The following is a 17225-nucleotide window of genomic DNA, read 5'->3' as shown; positions in this document are numbered from 1 at the left end:
GCTGTGCTGCCTTTTCTGGAGCCTCTGGGTGCCCTGAATTGACTGCTGGGGTGCCAGGACTGCTCCATTCCGGACAACTGTCTGTTGAGGCCGCTGGGCAGTTGTCTCCCAAGGGTCTCCCGTCCTCTTCTCCAGGTAAGTCCGGGGGCTGGGCCCCAGACACACACACCCCTCTTAGCCTGGACATCGGTTCGGCAGGGTCCGGCTCAAATAGCCTGGACATAAAGTCTGCATCCAGGTGCTATGAGCCTGCCCGGTACTTGACGAAGAATTGGAAGGAAAGTAGGAAAGAGGTACCACCGCAGGACCCTCAGGTTATGTTCCTTCATCCTGTGTAGCCACTGCAAGGGAGCATGGTCGGTCACCAGGGTAAGGGAGTTGTTGGTTAGGTAATATTGCAGCGCCCCTACAGCCCACTTGACCGCTAGCGCCTCTCTCTTGATTTTCAGTTGTAATCCTGCTTTGGCACTTTCTCCCTTAATCTTCGTCCGTAGTTATTGCAAGCCTTTACTATTTTTTGCTAGTAATGTGGTGTCATCTGAATATCTCATATTATTAATGTTCAAGTCAGGCAATTTTTTTCATTTTGTTTCCACACCACACTACATCGTCTTCCATATGTGTGTGAATCACAGACCATGCAGTTTTTCTCCTGAAAATCAGAAAAAAAACTATCTTCCCTGCGTGGAAGTCATTTTTTCATAGATTTTGAAGGAAAGGTATGCTCGCTACAATAGCGACCGGACTCAAAGAGTGGTGGTCAACGGCGTTTCATCAGATTGGAGGGAGGTGTCCAGTGGGGTGCCGCAGGGCTCAGTTTTGGGCTTGGTATTTTTCAATATTTTTATCAATGATCTGGATGAAGGGGTAATGGGCTACTTATTAAGTTTGCTGATGATACCAAATTGGGAGGAGTGGCAAACACCCAAGAAGATAGAGTTAAAATTCAACAAGACCGGAATACTCTGGAGAAGTAGCCGGTTGTGAACAGGATGCAATTCAACATAGATAAGTGCACAGTATTACATCTGGGCCACAAAAATGTGAAGCACAAATGCAAGATGAGGGATACACTTCTGTGCAGTAGTGTATGTGAAAGAGATCTTGGGGTAAGAGTGGACTGTAAACTAAATACGAGCAGTCAGTGTGATGCTGTGGCAAAAAAGGCAAACTCAGTCTTGGGTTGTATCAAAAGGGCCCTACGAGGAAAGGCTGAGGGCCTTGGGAATGTTTAGTTTGGAGAAGAGGAGGTTGAGGGGGGACATGATTGCTCTCTTTAAATATTTGAAAGGCTGTCATTTGGAGGAGGGCAAAGAGCTGTTCCAGTTGGCAGCAGAGGGTAGGACCAGAAGCAACGGGCTTAAATTACATGCAGAAAGATACCGGCTGGATATTAGGAAAAACGTTTTCACAGAGTAGCTCAAAAGTGGAATCAGCTGCCTAGGGAGGTGGTGAGCTCCCCTTCACTGGCAGTTTTCAAGAAGAGGCTGGATGAATATTTGTCAGAGATGCTTTAGGCTGATCCTGCACTGGGCAGGGGGTTGGACTATAAGGTCTGTATGGCCCCTTCCAACTATGTGATTCTGTGATAAGACTAACAAAATTTGTGGTAGAGTGTGAGCTTTCATGAGTCACAGCTCACTTCTTCAGTTAGTCTGTCTGTAGCAGTAGAAAAGAGCAAGAGTCCAGTAGCACATATAAGACTAACAACATTTGTGGTAGAGTAGCAGCTTTGTGAGTCACAGCTCACTTCTTCAGATATATACTACCACATCCATCTGAAGAAGTGAGCTGTATGACTCCCAAAAACTCTACCACACATTTTGTTAGTCTTATAGATGCTACTGGACTCTTGCTCTTTTCTGCCATTTCTTACAAGTTTGTCATTATCGGAGTAAAACGCTCAGTAGTCCTAATCCAGTCCACTTTATTTCACTCACACTTAAAAATCTATATATATAGTAAGGAGACAACCCACTTGAAACATGGGGGAGGAGCAAGAGTGAGAGCATGGGCGAGTAGCTGTGGCTCAATGTAAGAAGGTGCCATGTTCAATCCTTGGCATCTCCAAGTTAAAATAAAGGATAAAAGCAGATGATATGAATGAACTCTGCCTGGGAGACCGTGGAGAGTCGCTGCATGCCAGCTTTTTAAAAGCATCACTTTCAATTGTCTTTGTTGTATCCCTCCAAAACACAATCATCAAGATGCTTTGGTGGAAGCCTTGAATATTAAACTGGTATAAAACCAATGGAATTTTGTAGTGTAAATGTATCCTATAAATGGTGATTGATTTATGTAAACATCCCAGTTTTAAACCCATTCTCTAGCAGTGATGGACACAAACCTTCTCTGCTGCCAGCTCTTTCCTAGTTCCTTTGCATCTCCTCTTTTCACAGTGTACCCTTGTGACCAGACCATCTACCCCGTGGATCCTGCTGTCCCATTTGGGGGTTCTGTGACCCTGAACTGTACCAGCTCCTGTGCAAATGACACCGAGCTGAACTGGGAATTGTCTGTCCGAGGAGACACCCAGAAGGGACCTGGGTGGATTTCTGTGAGCTTTGTCAACATAACACTCTGGGATTTTCAGCCAGTATGCTTTGGAGACTCAGCAAAAGCTCCCACCAAGATGCCCATCTATCTTTACCGTAAGTATGCCCAGAATTACGGGTCTGGGAGGTACAGAGAAGTCACGAAGTCTATCTAACACACCTTGTCTAATATCTAGATTCTTGGACTGACATCTGTCTGGAAACTTCTGAGATAATGCTTTGGAGTGTGGGATAAACAAGTAAATAAGTAAAGCAGAGCAAATCAGCGAGCTCAGCGAAGCATTTGGGTGTGTTGATGAGGCAATAAACTCACACAGAGTCCACCCTCTAAAGCAATCATTGTAGTCTGGAGATCAGTTGTAATTCCAGGAGAAAGTGGCAACCTTAACCTGGAACCTCATGTTCAGAAGGAGGCCCTCAAATTTAAAGCCTTGCTAATTGTTTGGCATTTAATAAGTTTTATAATTTGTCTTTATTCACATCCCTATCTGACTAACATGTGACATGCTATCTCAGCATGGAGCTGCGACAGTAAGCATTTGGCCTTTTCTTATGGCCAGGGGCTTCAAAGGTTGGAAGTGGCCTCTCTTGACCTCTGAGAGGACCTGCAGGTCAGGAGGCCTTTCTTGTAAGGAGCTCTACGTGGTGCTTGGGGGTGACTTTGCAGCAGGAAGTTTTTGGGCGCACCACCAACTGATGTCGTCACCCTGCGTGAGTCCATGGGCCCCAGGCTCGCTACACTTCCGCTGCAACGAAGACATTTGTCGAACAGCCTATAATTTTGTCTCTGGCATTAGACAGAGAATTGATCTGGTGCCTTTTTAAAGCTCCTGAGTTTGCTGCCTTCTTGTGTCTTAAGAAATTGTTGCGGGTGAGAGGAGGGTACCTCCCGCAGGCGACTGGCCTGCTCCACTCCAGCATCTGCCTGGCTGCGAAACCACCACCGCCACCCAGACTAACCTCATAGTAATTAATGCAGGGCACAATCCATGGCAAGTTCTCCCATATAAGCACGATGGATCTGCACGGTGCTCTTACGCAGCCTCCTGTTCCTTTCAATGAGGTTTTAGCAGGAGAACTCCCCTGGTGGTTCGTGTCCTTTGCTAAGGCTCAAACGAAACAATGTGTTAAGTGAGACCGAAAAACAACTGCAGAACTGCATGCCCCCAGCACCTTGCCTTCTTGACACACATGCACTTTAAAACTCCGGGGAACTGCAGACCGTGGGGAAAACCTGCTGGCAAGCTAATGTTGCACATCAAGTGATTAAAGGTGTCAGACTGTGGCTAAATAAGGCACTCACTACAGGGTTCCCTTTAGAAGCAAACACAAGTCCATTGTTTGGAAAAGGAAACTTTACTGCAGAAAAGGTCCATTATAGTCCACTGTCCTGAATGGGAGAATCAGGATGGTACATGATCATTGTTACCAATGAAGAGCCAGCATAAGATACAGAGTAACAATACCCATTTGGATCAGCCTCCCCCCACAGTTCTCAAAACAACATCTCTCAGTCCTGGGAAGCTGCTCTCCTTCAAGGCCAATGCTTGGTGGAACGGTGTTAGACAAAACAGTCTCCTCCGGTGGGAATGCTGCCTGGGAACTGGTGCACCTGGGAAGAAAACACTCAAACACTAGAAGCATTAGAAAATGGAGTCAGTACAGTTTAGATATACACTGGACCTGACAAAAGGTCTAGTCCAAATAGAACACCCAATGCACGCAGTGCCACACGTGTTAATTCTTCTTGCCCTCACATTTACTTCATACCTACATGCAGGGTTCATTTGGAGGGGGAACGCACAGGAACGCAGTTCCGGCAGTTCCCCAAAGAGGTCACATGACAGGTGGCCCCGCCCACCTGACTCTCGGCCATTTTGGGCCTGTTTCAGCCTGGATTGGGGCCGAAATGGCCCGGATTGGGCCTCTGACGGGTGGTGGATCACTCTCCCACTCAGCAGCGGCCCAATCCTGACCATTTTGGGCCCCTTTTCAACCATTTTCAGCCCCTTTTTGCCATTTTGGGCCCAATTTCAGCCCTGAATGGGCAGGATTGGGTCCAAAACAGCCAGGATAGGTGATGTCAGGGGTGTGGCATATGCAAATCAGTCATGCTAATGACACACTTCTGGTGATGGCAAAGGGTGTGGCGTATGCTAATGAGTTCCTCCAGCTCTTTTTCTACGAAATGACCCCTGCCTATGTGTAAGGGCAGGATGTGGCTGTTGTACCTCAACCACCAAAGCATCTTAGCCCTGGGGTCTACCAAGGCCCTGGCATTGCTCCAAATAAAAGTTATCTTTGACAGTATAATAGAACTTTTTCTCACTCACTAAAAACTAAGATCCTTGGTGAAAACTCAATTTTCCTGCCAATGGGATTGCTTAATACCCCTAATGTTTATTCCTAAAGCAGTAAGCCCTAAACTAATCTGCTCTTTCAAGCTAATGTAAAACAGTCATGCCTTTCTGCTTCCTAATTTCACATTTTTTGGAACAAACTTTCAAGCCCTGTGAGGTCTGTGCTACAGGGCTGCTAGTTTATCCCTCACTCACAACTCCCGAACACGAGTTAACTAGGTGAGAGGCTTGGAGATCAAAATTCTCCCAGAGTTTTTTGAAATGGAAATAGCAGTCACAAGGAGCCCCGATTCAGAACAGGGCTGCATGGGAGGTGACAAACTTTTAACTCTTCTACCCTGAGCAATTTCACCTATTTAGTGCACCTTTATCTGGCTGTTCCTCCAAGGAACTCAGGGAGGGGTGGGCACGTGTTCTCCCTCGTTTTATCATCCCCCAAATATTGCAGTCAGTGGCCCAAGGCCACCAAGAGAACTTGATGGCCAAGTGGGAGTTTGAACCTGGGTCTTCCAGGAGTTAGTCCCACCCTCTAACCACTATGAAATATTATTACTCCCAATAACATTTGAGATTTTGTTTCAGGTCTGCAGTAGAACAACAAGAATTGCATTCAGTGGCACCTTAAAGACCAACATTGCTGGCCTAAAAGCAGCTGTCCTCAGTCGAAGAAGCTTCAAGGGCAGATCATGACGTGAGATTGCTGAATGGAGATATCTGATTCTTAGCTTCTACAGATGCTAATTTCTGCTCAAATCAAGTTGCACTGTGCCTTACCATCCTGACTCCCTGCTCTGCTTTACCAGATCTCTCTACATGAGACACCTCGGTTCATGTTCCTCAAGTGCAGGGAAATGGAATGTTAGCTGGGAAGGGCAGTTTAAAAAGACAGAGCCAATGGAGATCACTCCTCCAAGGGTTTGTCAATTTCATCTTCACCTCCCCAAAGGTTCTGTCAATTTCACCTCTCCAGTCTAAAACTGGGTGGGATCACAACCAGAGAGCAGGGAGGAATGGAAATGGGCTGGAGCTGCCTTCCAGAGCCGGGCTTGGACCTGTAGAGGTTGTAATGGGCTGAAGTTTCCCTTCTGGCATTTCACAGCCCCTTCACACAGCTCCAGTGTATAGCAATGCCTTTGCCCTGCCACTGGCTCTGTCTTTTTAAACTACCCTTCCCAGCTAACATTGCACCTCCCAACACATGTTTCTTCACGTGTCAGATGTCTCGTGGCTCAGGTATCTCCACTCCTCCCCCGTGTCTGACTCTCTTTGGAGCTCTGACTCTCCAAAGTTTATACACTAAAAATATGTTTGGTCTCTAAGGTGTCACTGGACTCAAATCCATTTGGAATTTTATCTTCTAAGCTATTTTGAAGCACAATGAGGCAAGCATATTATATGGGAAAGGTACAGATCTAACCCACTGGGAAATTCTTCTGTGTAAGTCCATTGAAATCAATGGGAGTTTCAGATTGTACACAACTGCCTGTGGATTGTGCCCTGTGTTGATCAGAGAGGACGTGGGTGCCACTTAGATTTTCTGCTTCTGGCAGAAACTGAACTCTGTGGGGTCCCAACAAAATTCACATGAATTCATCCAATAACTGACAGCATTGAGGAAGTCTAGTGGCACTTAATTTTGTAAGAAACAGTTGTACTCCATTATTTTTAATGGCATTAACAGAGTGAGAAGATAAGGACACCTGAATCAAACAAGACACTTGTGGTTTACTAAGCCCTACTTCTCTTCCCCCAAACTGAGCGTCTTTGATGTCCCCAATGCAGAATTCTCATCCCCGGATATCCATCTCGCTTCTGAGATCATAGCTGGTCACTGGCACACAGTCGTCTGCAACATCTCTAGTCTGAAGGTCAGAGGCCAAATCCCAACCAACATCAACATCTCCCTGAGTAGTGGAGGACGCATCCTGAACAGCAGCCAGGGCAACTCATCTGTGGAGTACACCTCTGTGGCTAAGCTGGAACAGGATGGAGCCGAGATCCTTTGTGTGGCCCACCTCAAGGTGGGCAGGGAAGTGCTAGAGAAGACAGCAAATAGCACCTTGAAGGTTGCTGGTAAGTAGGGGTACTCAAACGCCTGCCAAAGTGGGCAACAGTGTTTGCTGGTTTTGAAGGGGTGGAGGAGGGGGGGAAGGCTTGATTGTTCGTTGGACAGTTGAGCTGTTTGAAAACAGTCTGAGCCGGTTACTTTCCACATATTCAAATTGTCCAGTAAAGTTAAGTGCAGTCAACAAGGTTTGGTGCGTGGGCGTTCTCACACAGCCCAATGGGAGTCCCGTTTTTCCGCTCTCCCACAGACATGTGGATGTCCTCTGCTCAGCAGCCAATTGTATAAAATAAACAGAGATCAAATCAGTCAGTAAGCCAATAAGTATAAACAAACACTGTTTTTTAAATTTTTTTATTTAAGTCCATGTTACTGACATTATTTTGCACATGCACATTTTGGAACAGTCTGATGGGCGACAGCTTCTCCTCTCCCACCCCAACGCATAATTTAATTACCCTGAAGAGCCATGACCATCTCAGTTCCTGCACCAGAAGTAAAAGCCTCTACAAGGCACGGCAATGAAATTCTACCAGTGCAGTTTACTGCACAGCTGGCAAGTTGTTTGACAGCTGTTCAAGCTGGACAGCAGATGTATTAACAAACAGATCTGATGTTCAGCTCATAGCTGTCAAACATGGTCTGTCCACCTACTGAACACGTTTGCTGTAAAGTTCATGGCATTCCCACAGGCAGGGCTTTTTTTTCTGGGAAAAGAGGTGGTGGAACTCAGTGGTGAAACTCAGGATCGCACAATGATGTCACTTTGGGTTAGCTGGAACAAGGGGGGAGGTTTTTAAAGTTTAAATCGCCCTCTGCAAAAATGGTCACATGGCCGGTGGCCCTGCCCTCTGATCTCCAGACGGAGGGGAGTTGAGATTGCCCTCTTTGCTGCTACGTGGAGGGCAATCTCAACTCCCCTCTGTCTGGAGATCAGGGGGTGGGGCCACCGGCCATGTGACCATTTTCAAGAGGTGCCGGAACTCCATTCCACCGTGTTCCCGCTGAAAAAAGCCCTGCCAACAGGTAAGTTCCATTTGCTGTGTAGCAGACTAGCATTTCACCTGCTACCAATGGGGCTACAATGTCAAGTTTGCTATGGTTTGAAGGGTTGGGGGCACATCTATTGGCAGTGAGTCTCATGGGCTAGCAACAGAATAATTTTTTAAGAGAATTGACGCTGTTACAACCCTTGTGGACCATGGTGTATATGCTGATTTCTTTTGTTGCACTCTTGTCTTTGTTTTAATGAACATTGTGGCTTTTTTAAGTGTTACAAAAGCCTGCAAAGCTTATTTGGCCAGAGACTATCATGGAATGAATGTCCACCCCATGAGCAACAAAACCTTTATCATAGCATCCTCATCACTGAAAAAAATATCTGGTCGGGAGCCTATAATATCATTCCCTTTCCGCTTCTCCCTGGCCATTGTGGAAGGGCTATGTGTACAGCTAGCACTTCTGCATGTCCGAATGCTGCTAGGGAAACATGGATCTTGCATATATGGAAGTGCTAGCAGCAGAGGAGATCCTCCACAACAGACAGAGAGAAGGGTAAGGGCAATGATTTCACAGGGTCCAGGCCTCTGTTTCCACCCATGCAGCCAGGCTTTGCTTACCTGAACTGGGCAGTTCACCAAGTCCGAGTGCAGAACCTCTCCGCTTACTTCTTGGGAGTTCACTGAGGATAGGCTGCAGTGGGCTGAGTTTTTCTCTGGTGTCGGGGACAGGGACAGATATCATAGTGTAGGAATGACAGCGCCACAAATGGCAGGGATTTTGGCCTGTTGACCTGCAGGGAGGACTTGTATACCTGCTATGATTTGAGAGTGTAAGGACACTTCTTCATGCCAGCTTCCCAAAACACTGGAGCTCTCAAGTCAGACTGAATCCTCATAAAATGTCTCTGGGCTGGGATATCGGCTGTGAGCTCCTTTTTCCTGGAGAAGGACCGTATTTCTGCACACGGGGGTCCCACAGCTCATCAGCTCCTTCCTTTCTTTTTGCAGCCCAGCCACACAATATCAGCATCATATCAAGTGTCACAGCATACAAAGCTGGTTCGAACATCACGGTGACATGTCGTGCAGAAGGAAATCCCTTTCCGAAATTCACGTGGGATCTGCCTTCCCCTGTCAACGTGGAGTACTCCAACCGCAACAGGACGGTCACGATCCATTCAGCGCAAAGCTCCCATAATGGGACTTACCAATGCCATGCGCAAAATCCCTACGGCAGCGATTTGGCACACATTGATATCCTCTATGAAGGTAACTGTGAGTCCCTCCCAGCTTTGCTTTCAGACAGGTGTCCTCACTGAAGTTTGAACTGACATTTTGCCTTTATTGATAATTGGAGAAAAATGTGTATTAAATTTGATGTTTTTATATACTGCTCTTCTGCCACTGTATCCAAGGCAGTTTACAGGCCAAGGTAAAACTCGCAGTACAATGGACACAACTGTTGGGTTGAAGACTCATGGTCCGGAAAAGTCTGCCACAGGCAGGCATTAGAACATCTGGCTGTCAGATCAGCTCTCACGTTGGGGCTGTGTGTGCCCGGTGCTTCCTGCCTCTGCCGTCCCAGCCCATAGTATGTTTTAACCCTTCCCAGGGCTTTTTTTCAGCTGGGACGTGGTGGAACGGAGTTCCGGCACCTCTTGAAAATGGTCACATGGCTGGTGGCCCCACCCCCTGATCTCCAGACAGAGAGGAGTTTAGATTGCCCTCCGTGCCGTGTGGCGCGGAGGGCAATCTCAACTCCCCTCTGTCTGGAGATCAGGGGGTGGGGCCAACAGCCATGTGACCATTTTCTCGGAGGGCAACCCACTGAGTTCCACCACCTCTTTTCCCAGAAAAAAAGCCCTGACTCTTCCAATTTTCTCTCTATCTGCCCTTAGGTCAAGGCTCCTCAGGTTACAACCTGTATTTAATTTTATTTATTTGCGCAATTTATAGTCCGCCTTTCTCACTAAGACTCAAGGTGGATTACACAGTGTGAACTGGTACGGTCAATTTCCAGGAGTGCAGAGGGAAATTGCTGGGCCTCCCGCCTAACCCTTCCTCTGCCCTCCTACTCGTCTTCTCCCTTACATCTGAAGGCTAATGTATATTAAAGGTTGGGGGAGTAGGAAGGCCCCTTCCATCCTAGGGGAATGCCTCATGAACACTGAAGGGGGAGGAGACTGGTTATGTAGGCTGTGTCCCGTAGGGACATAAGAAGAGGCCTGCTGGATCCAACCTTTTTCTCACAGAGGTGGCTAAACCTCTGTCAGGATTGTACCACTTTATACTACAGCAAGCTCACAGTGCTCCTCCCAGGCCCGGCGTGTCCGTGGAGGCAGTGCCGGCAGCCGCCTCGAGCACTGAAGTCTGAAGGAGGCGCCATGCCGGCCCCTGACACCCCCCCCCCCGACCCGGAAGCAGGCCGCATCCCCGCTCACCTCTCTGCCCCTTTGCCGCTGCTGCCTGCCTTGGCTCAGCTCCTGGCGAGCCGGGCCACCAGGCGGCGCAGCAGCAAGCGGGGAAGTGAGCTGCCTCCCTGCCCCTTCGCCACTGCCGCCCGCCTCAGGTGAGGGGGATGCTCCTGCACGATGACTTCACAAGTGATGTCATTGCGCAGGGCCGGAATGCGCACGCGCACTTTGCGTGCGCAGGGCAAGGGACGCAAGTAGGTATCTCGCCTCAGGCACCAGAAACCCTGGCACTGGCCCTGGCTCCTCCATACCAACACTGAATAAATAAAATCCCTGCAGCTAGAAATCTTGATCTCAATGAGAAGAGTAAGCTAGACTCTTCATTCCTGACTTGCCAGTTTTAGTAAGTAAAGTTCTGTTTATTTTTACGGTCAAAGGACCAGCCAGGCTAAATACCGTTAAAAGAGACGTTTTTTAAAAATTTAAGATGAATTGACTTGCCAGTTTTGTACATGGGGGGGGCACATATGGAGGAGCATTTGGCTATGTTGTGCTCCACCTACAGTATGAAGCAGAACAACCAAGGCAGGGTTTTTGCTCCTCAGAAGGAACTAAGCCTGGGAATCCATTTAGTCCAGCTTACTGTTTCCCACCATGGCCAGCCAGGTGCTTCTGGGAAGCCTGGAAGCAAGAATCTCTGGACCACTGTCCATCCTCCACAACTGGTATCAAAGGAATACTGCTCCTGAATGTGGAGGCTCCATTTAGCTATCATGGTTAATACTTCATGACCTCTTAACTAGTAGTTTAGTAGGACCATTGCAGACCTTTTATGGGAATTATCTCATTGTGACACTGAGGGACACCGAGTGGTTTGCCTTTTCTAGGGACATTCCTGCAGGAATCTGTGCACCCAGTCTTCAGTAAAAAGGCACATCATGGAGCAGAACAGCTAGAAGAGGCTTTGTAGGTGATCTAGTTCAGCCTTCTCTGCTCAGTGCAGAAAATTCAAAGCTGGAGCATTCCTGAGAGAAGGCTGTCCAACCTCTGCTTGCATCTAGTCTTGGCTTCTGGAGCAGCAGAGAACGAGTCCTGCCCTCTTCTGTGGGACAACCCTTTGGGTAGTTTGAGGACCTTAATCAGCTCCCCCTCTCCTGGTATTCTCTTATCTAGGCTAAACAGGCCCAGTTCCTTCAACTGCTCCCCTCATTTTCAAATACTTACATATGCAGTCACTGAGGACAACTGGGTTTGCCTCAACTTCTTTATCTAATATCATACTAGGCAACTTGAGAAGTGAGCGTTGTAATTCTAGGTGATCCACTCCCTACATTGGTTGTTGTGGGTTTTCCGGGCTGTATTGCCGTGGTCTTGGCATTGTAGTTCCTGACGTTTCGCCATCAGCTGTGGCTGGCATCTTCAGAGATGTAGCACCAAAAGACAGAGATCTCTGAGTGACACTGAGAGATCTCTGTCTTTTGGTGCTACACCTGTGAAGATGCCAGCCACAGCTGCTGGCGAAACGTCAGGAACTACAATGCCAAGACCACGGCAATACAGCCCGGAAAACCCACAACAACCATCGTTCTCCGGCTGTGAAAGCCTTCGACAATACATCAAACACCTCTACGGGGAAGAAACATTCCAACAGACCCGGAGATTGGAAACACTTCAGAACAAGAGTGACACTGAGAGATCTCTGTCTTTTGGTGCTACACCTCTGAAGATGCCAGCCACAGCTGCTGGTGAAATGTCAGGAACTACAATGCCAAGACCACGGCAATACAGCCCGGAAAACCCACAACAACCATCGGTCTCCGGCCGTGAAAGCCTTCGACAATACACTCCCTACATTGTTGGGCAACCTGATATTCCTGTAAAATTTTGGCACATACTAAATGTAGGAATTCGAACCCAGGGCTCTACCAATCTCTGTCAATACTCTTATACCAACTGACTTTTCACTGATGAGAAAATAGGCTTTGGGGGTACTTCTGACACAGGAGAGACTAGGGTTGCCAGCTTCACATTGGGAAATTCCTGCAGATTTTGGGGGGTGGAGCCTGCAGAGGGCAGGGTTTGAGGAGGGGAGGGACCTCATCAGGATATAATGCCAGAGTCCACCCTCCAAAGCCGCCATTTTCTCATGCATCTGATGAAAAGAGCTGTGGTTCTCGAACGCTTATGCCACAATAAAGTTGGTTAGTCTTAAAGGTGCTACTAGACTCTTTACTATTTTCTCCAGGGGAATTGATCTCTGTGGCCTGGAGATCAGTTTTAATTCTGAAGAGATCTCCAGCCACCACCTGGAGGTTAACAACCCTAGGCGAGACACAGCTGTGATGATCTCATTGCCAGGAGATGGCCCCTGTGTGCATAAAAAAAATCTGCACAACAGGACCCACTGTGGCTACTGTTTAAGTTTCTGCATACCCAGGGAACCCCCAGTTTTGCAAACATCATCTTTTTAGAGTTGGGAGATTGTTCCCATGAATGTTAATCAAACAGCCCCCCTACCCAAGTTCATGCCTCTAATATTGCCACTATCTGCATGAGAAATAGGGAAAGTCAATTAGGGCCAGTGGGAGGGCAGGGTAAAACACTTCTGGAGCCAGGAGGGAGTTGAGAACCAGAGGAAAGGAAGGAGGGTGATTTCTCCTCCCCTTCAAGTTCTTGTGGGTCTCCTTTTTGGTCAAGAATGGTTAGCCATAATAGCTAAATGAAACCTCCATGTTCAGAGGCAGTATATATGTCCAGATGATGGAGACAAACAATAGCAGAATGGCCCTCTCATTGATTCTCATAGTTGATGTTCATATTTACATTTTTCTTGCTACGGCGGTTCATGCTTTTAAATATAAATGTTGTCTTGTTTCTCTTTTGTGCTCAGGGAAGTCTCGCAACTGGGTCACTGCTGTGGTGGTGGTGGTGGTAGTATCACTGCTGGTCACAGTCTTTATCATTTACTACCGATGCCGAAAATGATAACTGGGAAGATGACAGGTCTAGACCTCTTATGGGGACGCCGAGATTGCTGCAGATTCCTTCCTTTGACAAGCTGCAACAGATACTGCAAAAGAGGGAAATCTTTGTGTGGTTCAGAACTCCACAGGTGCCAAAAACTGGGTGATCCTTGCTGGACCCAATCCCCACTATATCTATCCTTACACTGAAGGAAACATCTCATGTTCCTAGGAGCAGCTTTACAACACCTAGAACGAGTGTCGTCAAAACAAAGGACACAGAATATAGAAACCGGCACTGAATTCAACTTCCTGAGAATGTCTGTCTTCATTGGGGGGGGGGGGGAATCAAATTTTAAACCCGCTAATGATATGCTTGAATGGGTATCGGTGTTGTCTGCAGAAAGGTTCCCCGTTTCCTTCAGAGTTGCTTTTCCCATCTCATGATTATCTGATACAAAATAAATTATGCAAAGGAAAAAAACACACAGACTAGAAACACAAAACTATGATAAGCTATGTGAGTTTGCTCAGCTGGCATCATTTGTAGCAGAATTTAGCTATCCTTGGTGTAGAATCTGGAGCTAAACCAACCTGGAGTTTCCTTGGTGGCCCGTTCCCTTGCTCAAGCTGCTTTGGGTTAGAAGAACACACATGGGAAGAGGCAGGCAGTGCTGCCTCCCCGGGGTGATTCCACAGTGAGGTTTTCCCCAGTTTCAGCCATTCACGTCAGGCAATTTTTTTCGTTTTGTTTCCACACCACGCTACATCGTGTGTGAATCGCAGACCACGCAGTTTTTCTCCTGAAAATCAGAAAAAAACTATCTTCCCTGGGTGGAAGTCATTTTTTCATAGATTTCGAAGGAAAGGTATGCTTTCTGCTTAAATGAACGGGAACGCTGCCCGCCCCCCCCACGCATTTTCACAGTGAACCCCCTGCCACTGTATGTGTTGATTTCGTTCACAACAACACTATTGTGGGCTTTATTTTGGTTTTTTATTTTTTGGTCAGGGCAAAGTCAATTATGACAGTATAAAACCTAAGAAATCCCATTTTTCTTGTGAAGGTTGACATACATAGCAACCATATACAACGCTCCACGGGTGTGCATAGGTTTGCTTGAATGTATTGGGAACTGATCCTTCTTGCCCATTTCACCACAACTTTTTTTTTTAATTACAGAACAGTGCAATTATAATATTCGTGTCACGTTGTAAATTTGTGGTTTCAGAAATAGTGTTGTCTTTCATGCAACTGTAATTCTAGAGGAGGAGACAACAAGAGACAGACAAAATAATCCTAGCGGGAGGTTTGCACATGCCAGATGCCTGCGCTACATTACACGTTTTCACTTTCACCATTGCTGGAATGGTGCGACACACTGTTCCAGGTACATCATAAAACGGTGCTGTCCATATCAGGAATTGGTTGCTTTTGCATGCAACATTAAGCTTGGGAAGAAGGCGACAGAGAGAGACAGTAGGATTCTAGTACTGTGTTATTCTGGAATAGCACTACATATAGGCCATTTTTAAAACAAGGTTGTTGTAATCTGCAATTTTGGAGCTGCGTTGCACATTCAGCCAAAGTTTTTTAGTTGGGGCAGCAGTGAATCATAGCAATAAGTTCTTTAATGTACTTTTATGTGCTTATAGCATTATAGTTTTGTCGTTTGTTGCTTTTCGTTCATGTTTTACTTGTGTGTTTTGTTTGCCCAATTGTGATGGCATTTGGCCGCAGGGAGTAAACATTTTCACTTCACGACAGTATGATGGCAGCATCAAAAAGCAGATGCCATCTGCATCTTGGGTGAAAGAGAAACCACAGCTAATAATGGTTGGAAACTGCATTATCCTATGCTGTGCGGAATCTCCATGGCAAGCATGAATGGACCAGCAATTGTACTGGCACCATGAGCACCATTGTAAAATCTCCTCTGTGTGGAATAAATAGTGTTTGACTCCTAACAGTCACCTTGTTTCTTTGGCTTTCTAGTTGGAGCATCATCGGATAATATTTTAACCAATGCCAATGTTAACTGGCCAACAGCATAGCAGGACTGTAGGATGGCTCTAATCTTTTGCAGCAAATAGAGAGAAATGGAATGCCAGAAAGTTCAACAGCTGAACTTTCATAGCCAACAGCCAACTTCATCTGTTGAGGAGCCAAAACTGGAGTTGAGTTTGGTTTACTGGAAGTGGTTAAAGAAGAAGAATGTTAGCATCATATGTTGATTATTGCAGCTCAAATTAGGAGTGGTGATGAAGACAGACTGACTACATACCTTAAGATCAACAGAAGTTGATTTGAGACAAGTCTTTGCCTTACCCAGCCTGCGGTCTCCTTTGGATGTTGTTTTTTCCAGAAGGAAAACGAAAATGCAGACTGCAGGTGTCTTTGTACTGTCCGATGACAGTGGAACTAGTATTTTCCAGCCAGGTCTTCACCAGATGCAAAACTGAACTAGCAGGTGGAAGGTGCTGGGGAGTTACTTCTTAAGTGAATCTCTAAAAGTACATAGATGCAGCGGAGTTAGCCGTGTTAGTCTGTAGCAGCAAAATCAAAAAGAGTCCAGTAGCACCTTTAAGACTAACCAACTTTATTGTAGCATAAGCTTTCGAGAATCACAGTTCTCTTCGTCAGATGCATCTGACGAAGAGAACTGTGATTCTCTAAAAGTACAGTTAATTTAGAAGTGGAACCCACTTCAAAAAGTTTGGGAACCACTGCGATAAGGCATTTCTTAGTTATAGGAAGGGTAGACTTTCATAAGGGCCATTTCCACATGCCCTTAAAGGGACGGCACAATAATGGAACGCTGGTGATGTCTCCGTTTGCTAAAAGTGCATTCCGAAAACAGGCACTGAAAAAACGGAAGCCAGATGGCCCCAACCGTTTTGCAAACGGAGATATCTGGTTGTTGTTGTGGGTTTTCCGGGCTGTATTGCCGTGGTCTTGGCATTGTAGTTCCTGACGTTTCGCCAGCAGCTGTGGCTGGCATCTTCAGAGGTGTAGCACCAAAAGTCTTGGTGCTACACCTCTGAAGATGCCAGCCACAGCTGCTGGCGAAACGTCAGGAACTACAATGCCAAGACCACGGCAATACAGCCCGGAAAACCCACAACAACCATCGTTCTCCGGCCGTGAAAGCCTTCGACAATACATCGGAGATATCTGGATTCATGAGGGAAAGCTGCCAGCGTTTGATGAGTGGGCCATCCCTTGAAAGGTGTGTGGAAATGACCTTAGTTCAGTCTTAATCTATAAACATTTTTCTGATACTCATTTATCAGTAGCAAAACAGTAGGATTTGAGTCCAGTGGTAACTTAGAGACCCACAAGATTTTCAGTCTGTAAGTTTTCGAAAAGGGAGCTCTAGTTCTCGAAAGCTGACACTCCGAAAATGTTGTGGGTCTCTAAGGTGCCACTGGTCCCAAACCCTGCTGTTCTACCACAGCCCAATATGGCTACCCACCTAAAACTATCAATAGCAAAAGTTTATTTTAAGAACAGAGTGACTCTGGGATGTCAAAATTAAATATAGTAAGGTTTTCTGATGGCATTATATGAGCAAACACTGTCTGGAGTATGAGACTGTTGTTTGGTTCTGGCTAAATATTCCAACATCTTGTTGACCCTCTGGGGATTTCAGAAGATCAAGTTCTGGAGATGGGCTTGAGTCCAAAGCTTTACTTGGCCGTTTCCAGACGGCTTACCGGTCTCCGGAACATCGCGCCACGTTGCGGGGAAAACGTGAAATATCGCGTTTTCTCGCGCGAGTTTTGCGCGACGTCATGCGACGTCGCGCAAAACTCACGCGAGAAAACGTGATATTTTGCATTTTCCCCGCAACGTGGCGCGACGTT

The 17225-nt window shown here is 46.7% G+C and overlaps 1 protein-coding gene across 1 annotated transcript in view; it reads left to right on the top strand.

The window, feature by feature from the left end:
* LOC129345915 (vascular cell adhesion protein 1-like) overlaps positions 1–15328 on the top strand; it is a 31083-nt gene extending 15755 nt beyond the window's left edge. The window contains exons 2-5 of the mRNA XM_055003150.1: positions 2400–2651; positions 6698–6988; positions 8990–9250; positions 13286–15328. Of these exons, the coding sequence (XP_054859125.1) occupies positions 2400–2651; positions 6698–6988; positions 8990–9250; positions 13286–13380 (899 nt within the window). The 3' untranslated portion in view covers positions 13381–15328. The remainder of the gene's footprint in view (positions 1–2399; positions 2652–6697; positions 6989–8989; positions 9251–13285) is intronic.
* The last annotated feature ends 1897 nt before the right edge of the window (positions 15329–17225 follow it).

Source organism: Eublepharis macularius, chromosome 19 (genome assembly GCF_028583425.1).
Source record: "Eublepharis macularius isolate TG4126 chromosome 19, MPM_Emac_v1.0, whole genome shotgun sequence".
Taxonomy (NCBI): domain Eukaryota; kingdom Metazoa; phylum Chordata; class Lepidosauria; order Squamata; family Eublepharidae; genus Eublepharis; species Eublepharis macularius.
Note: the sequence above shows the minus strand (reverse complement) of the source record. Positions and strands in the feature narration are given on the sequence as shown.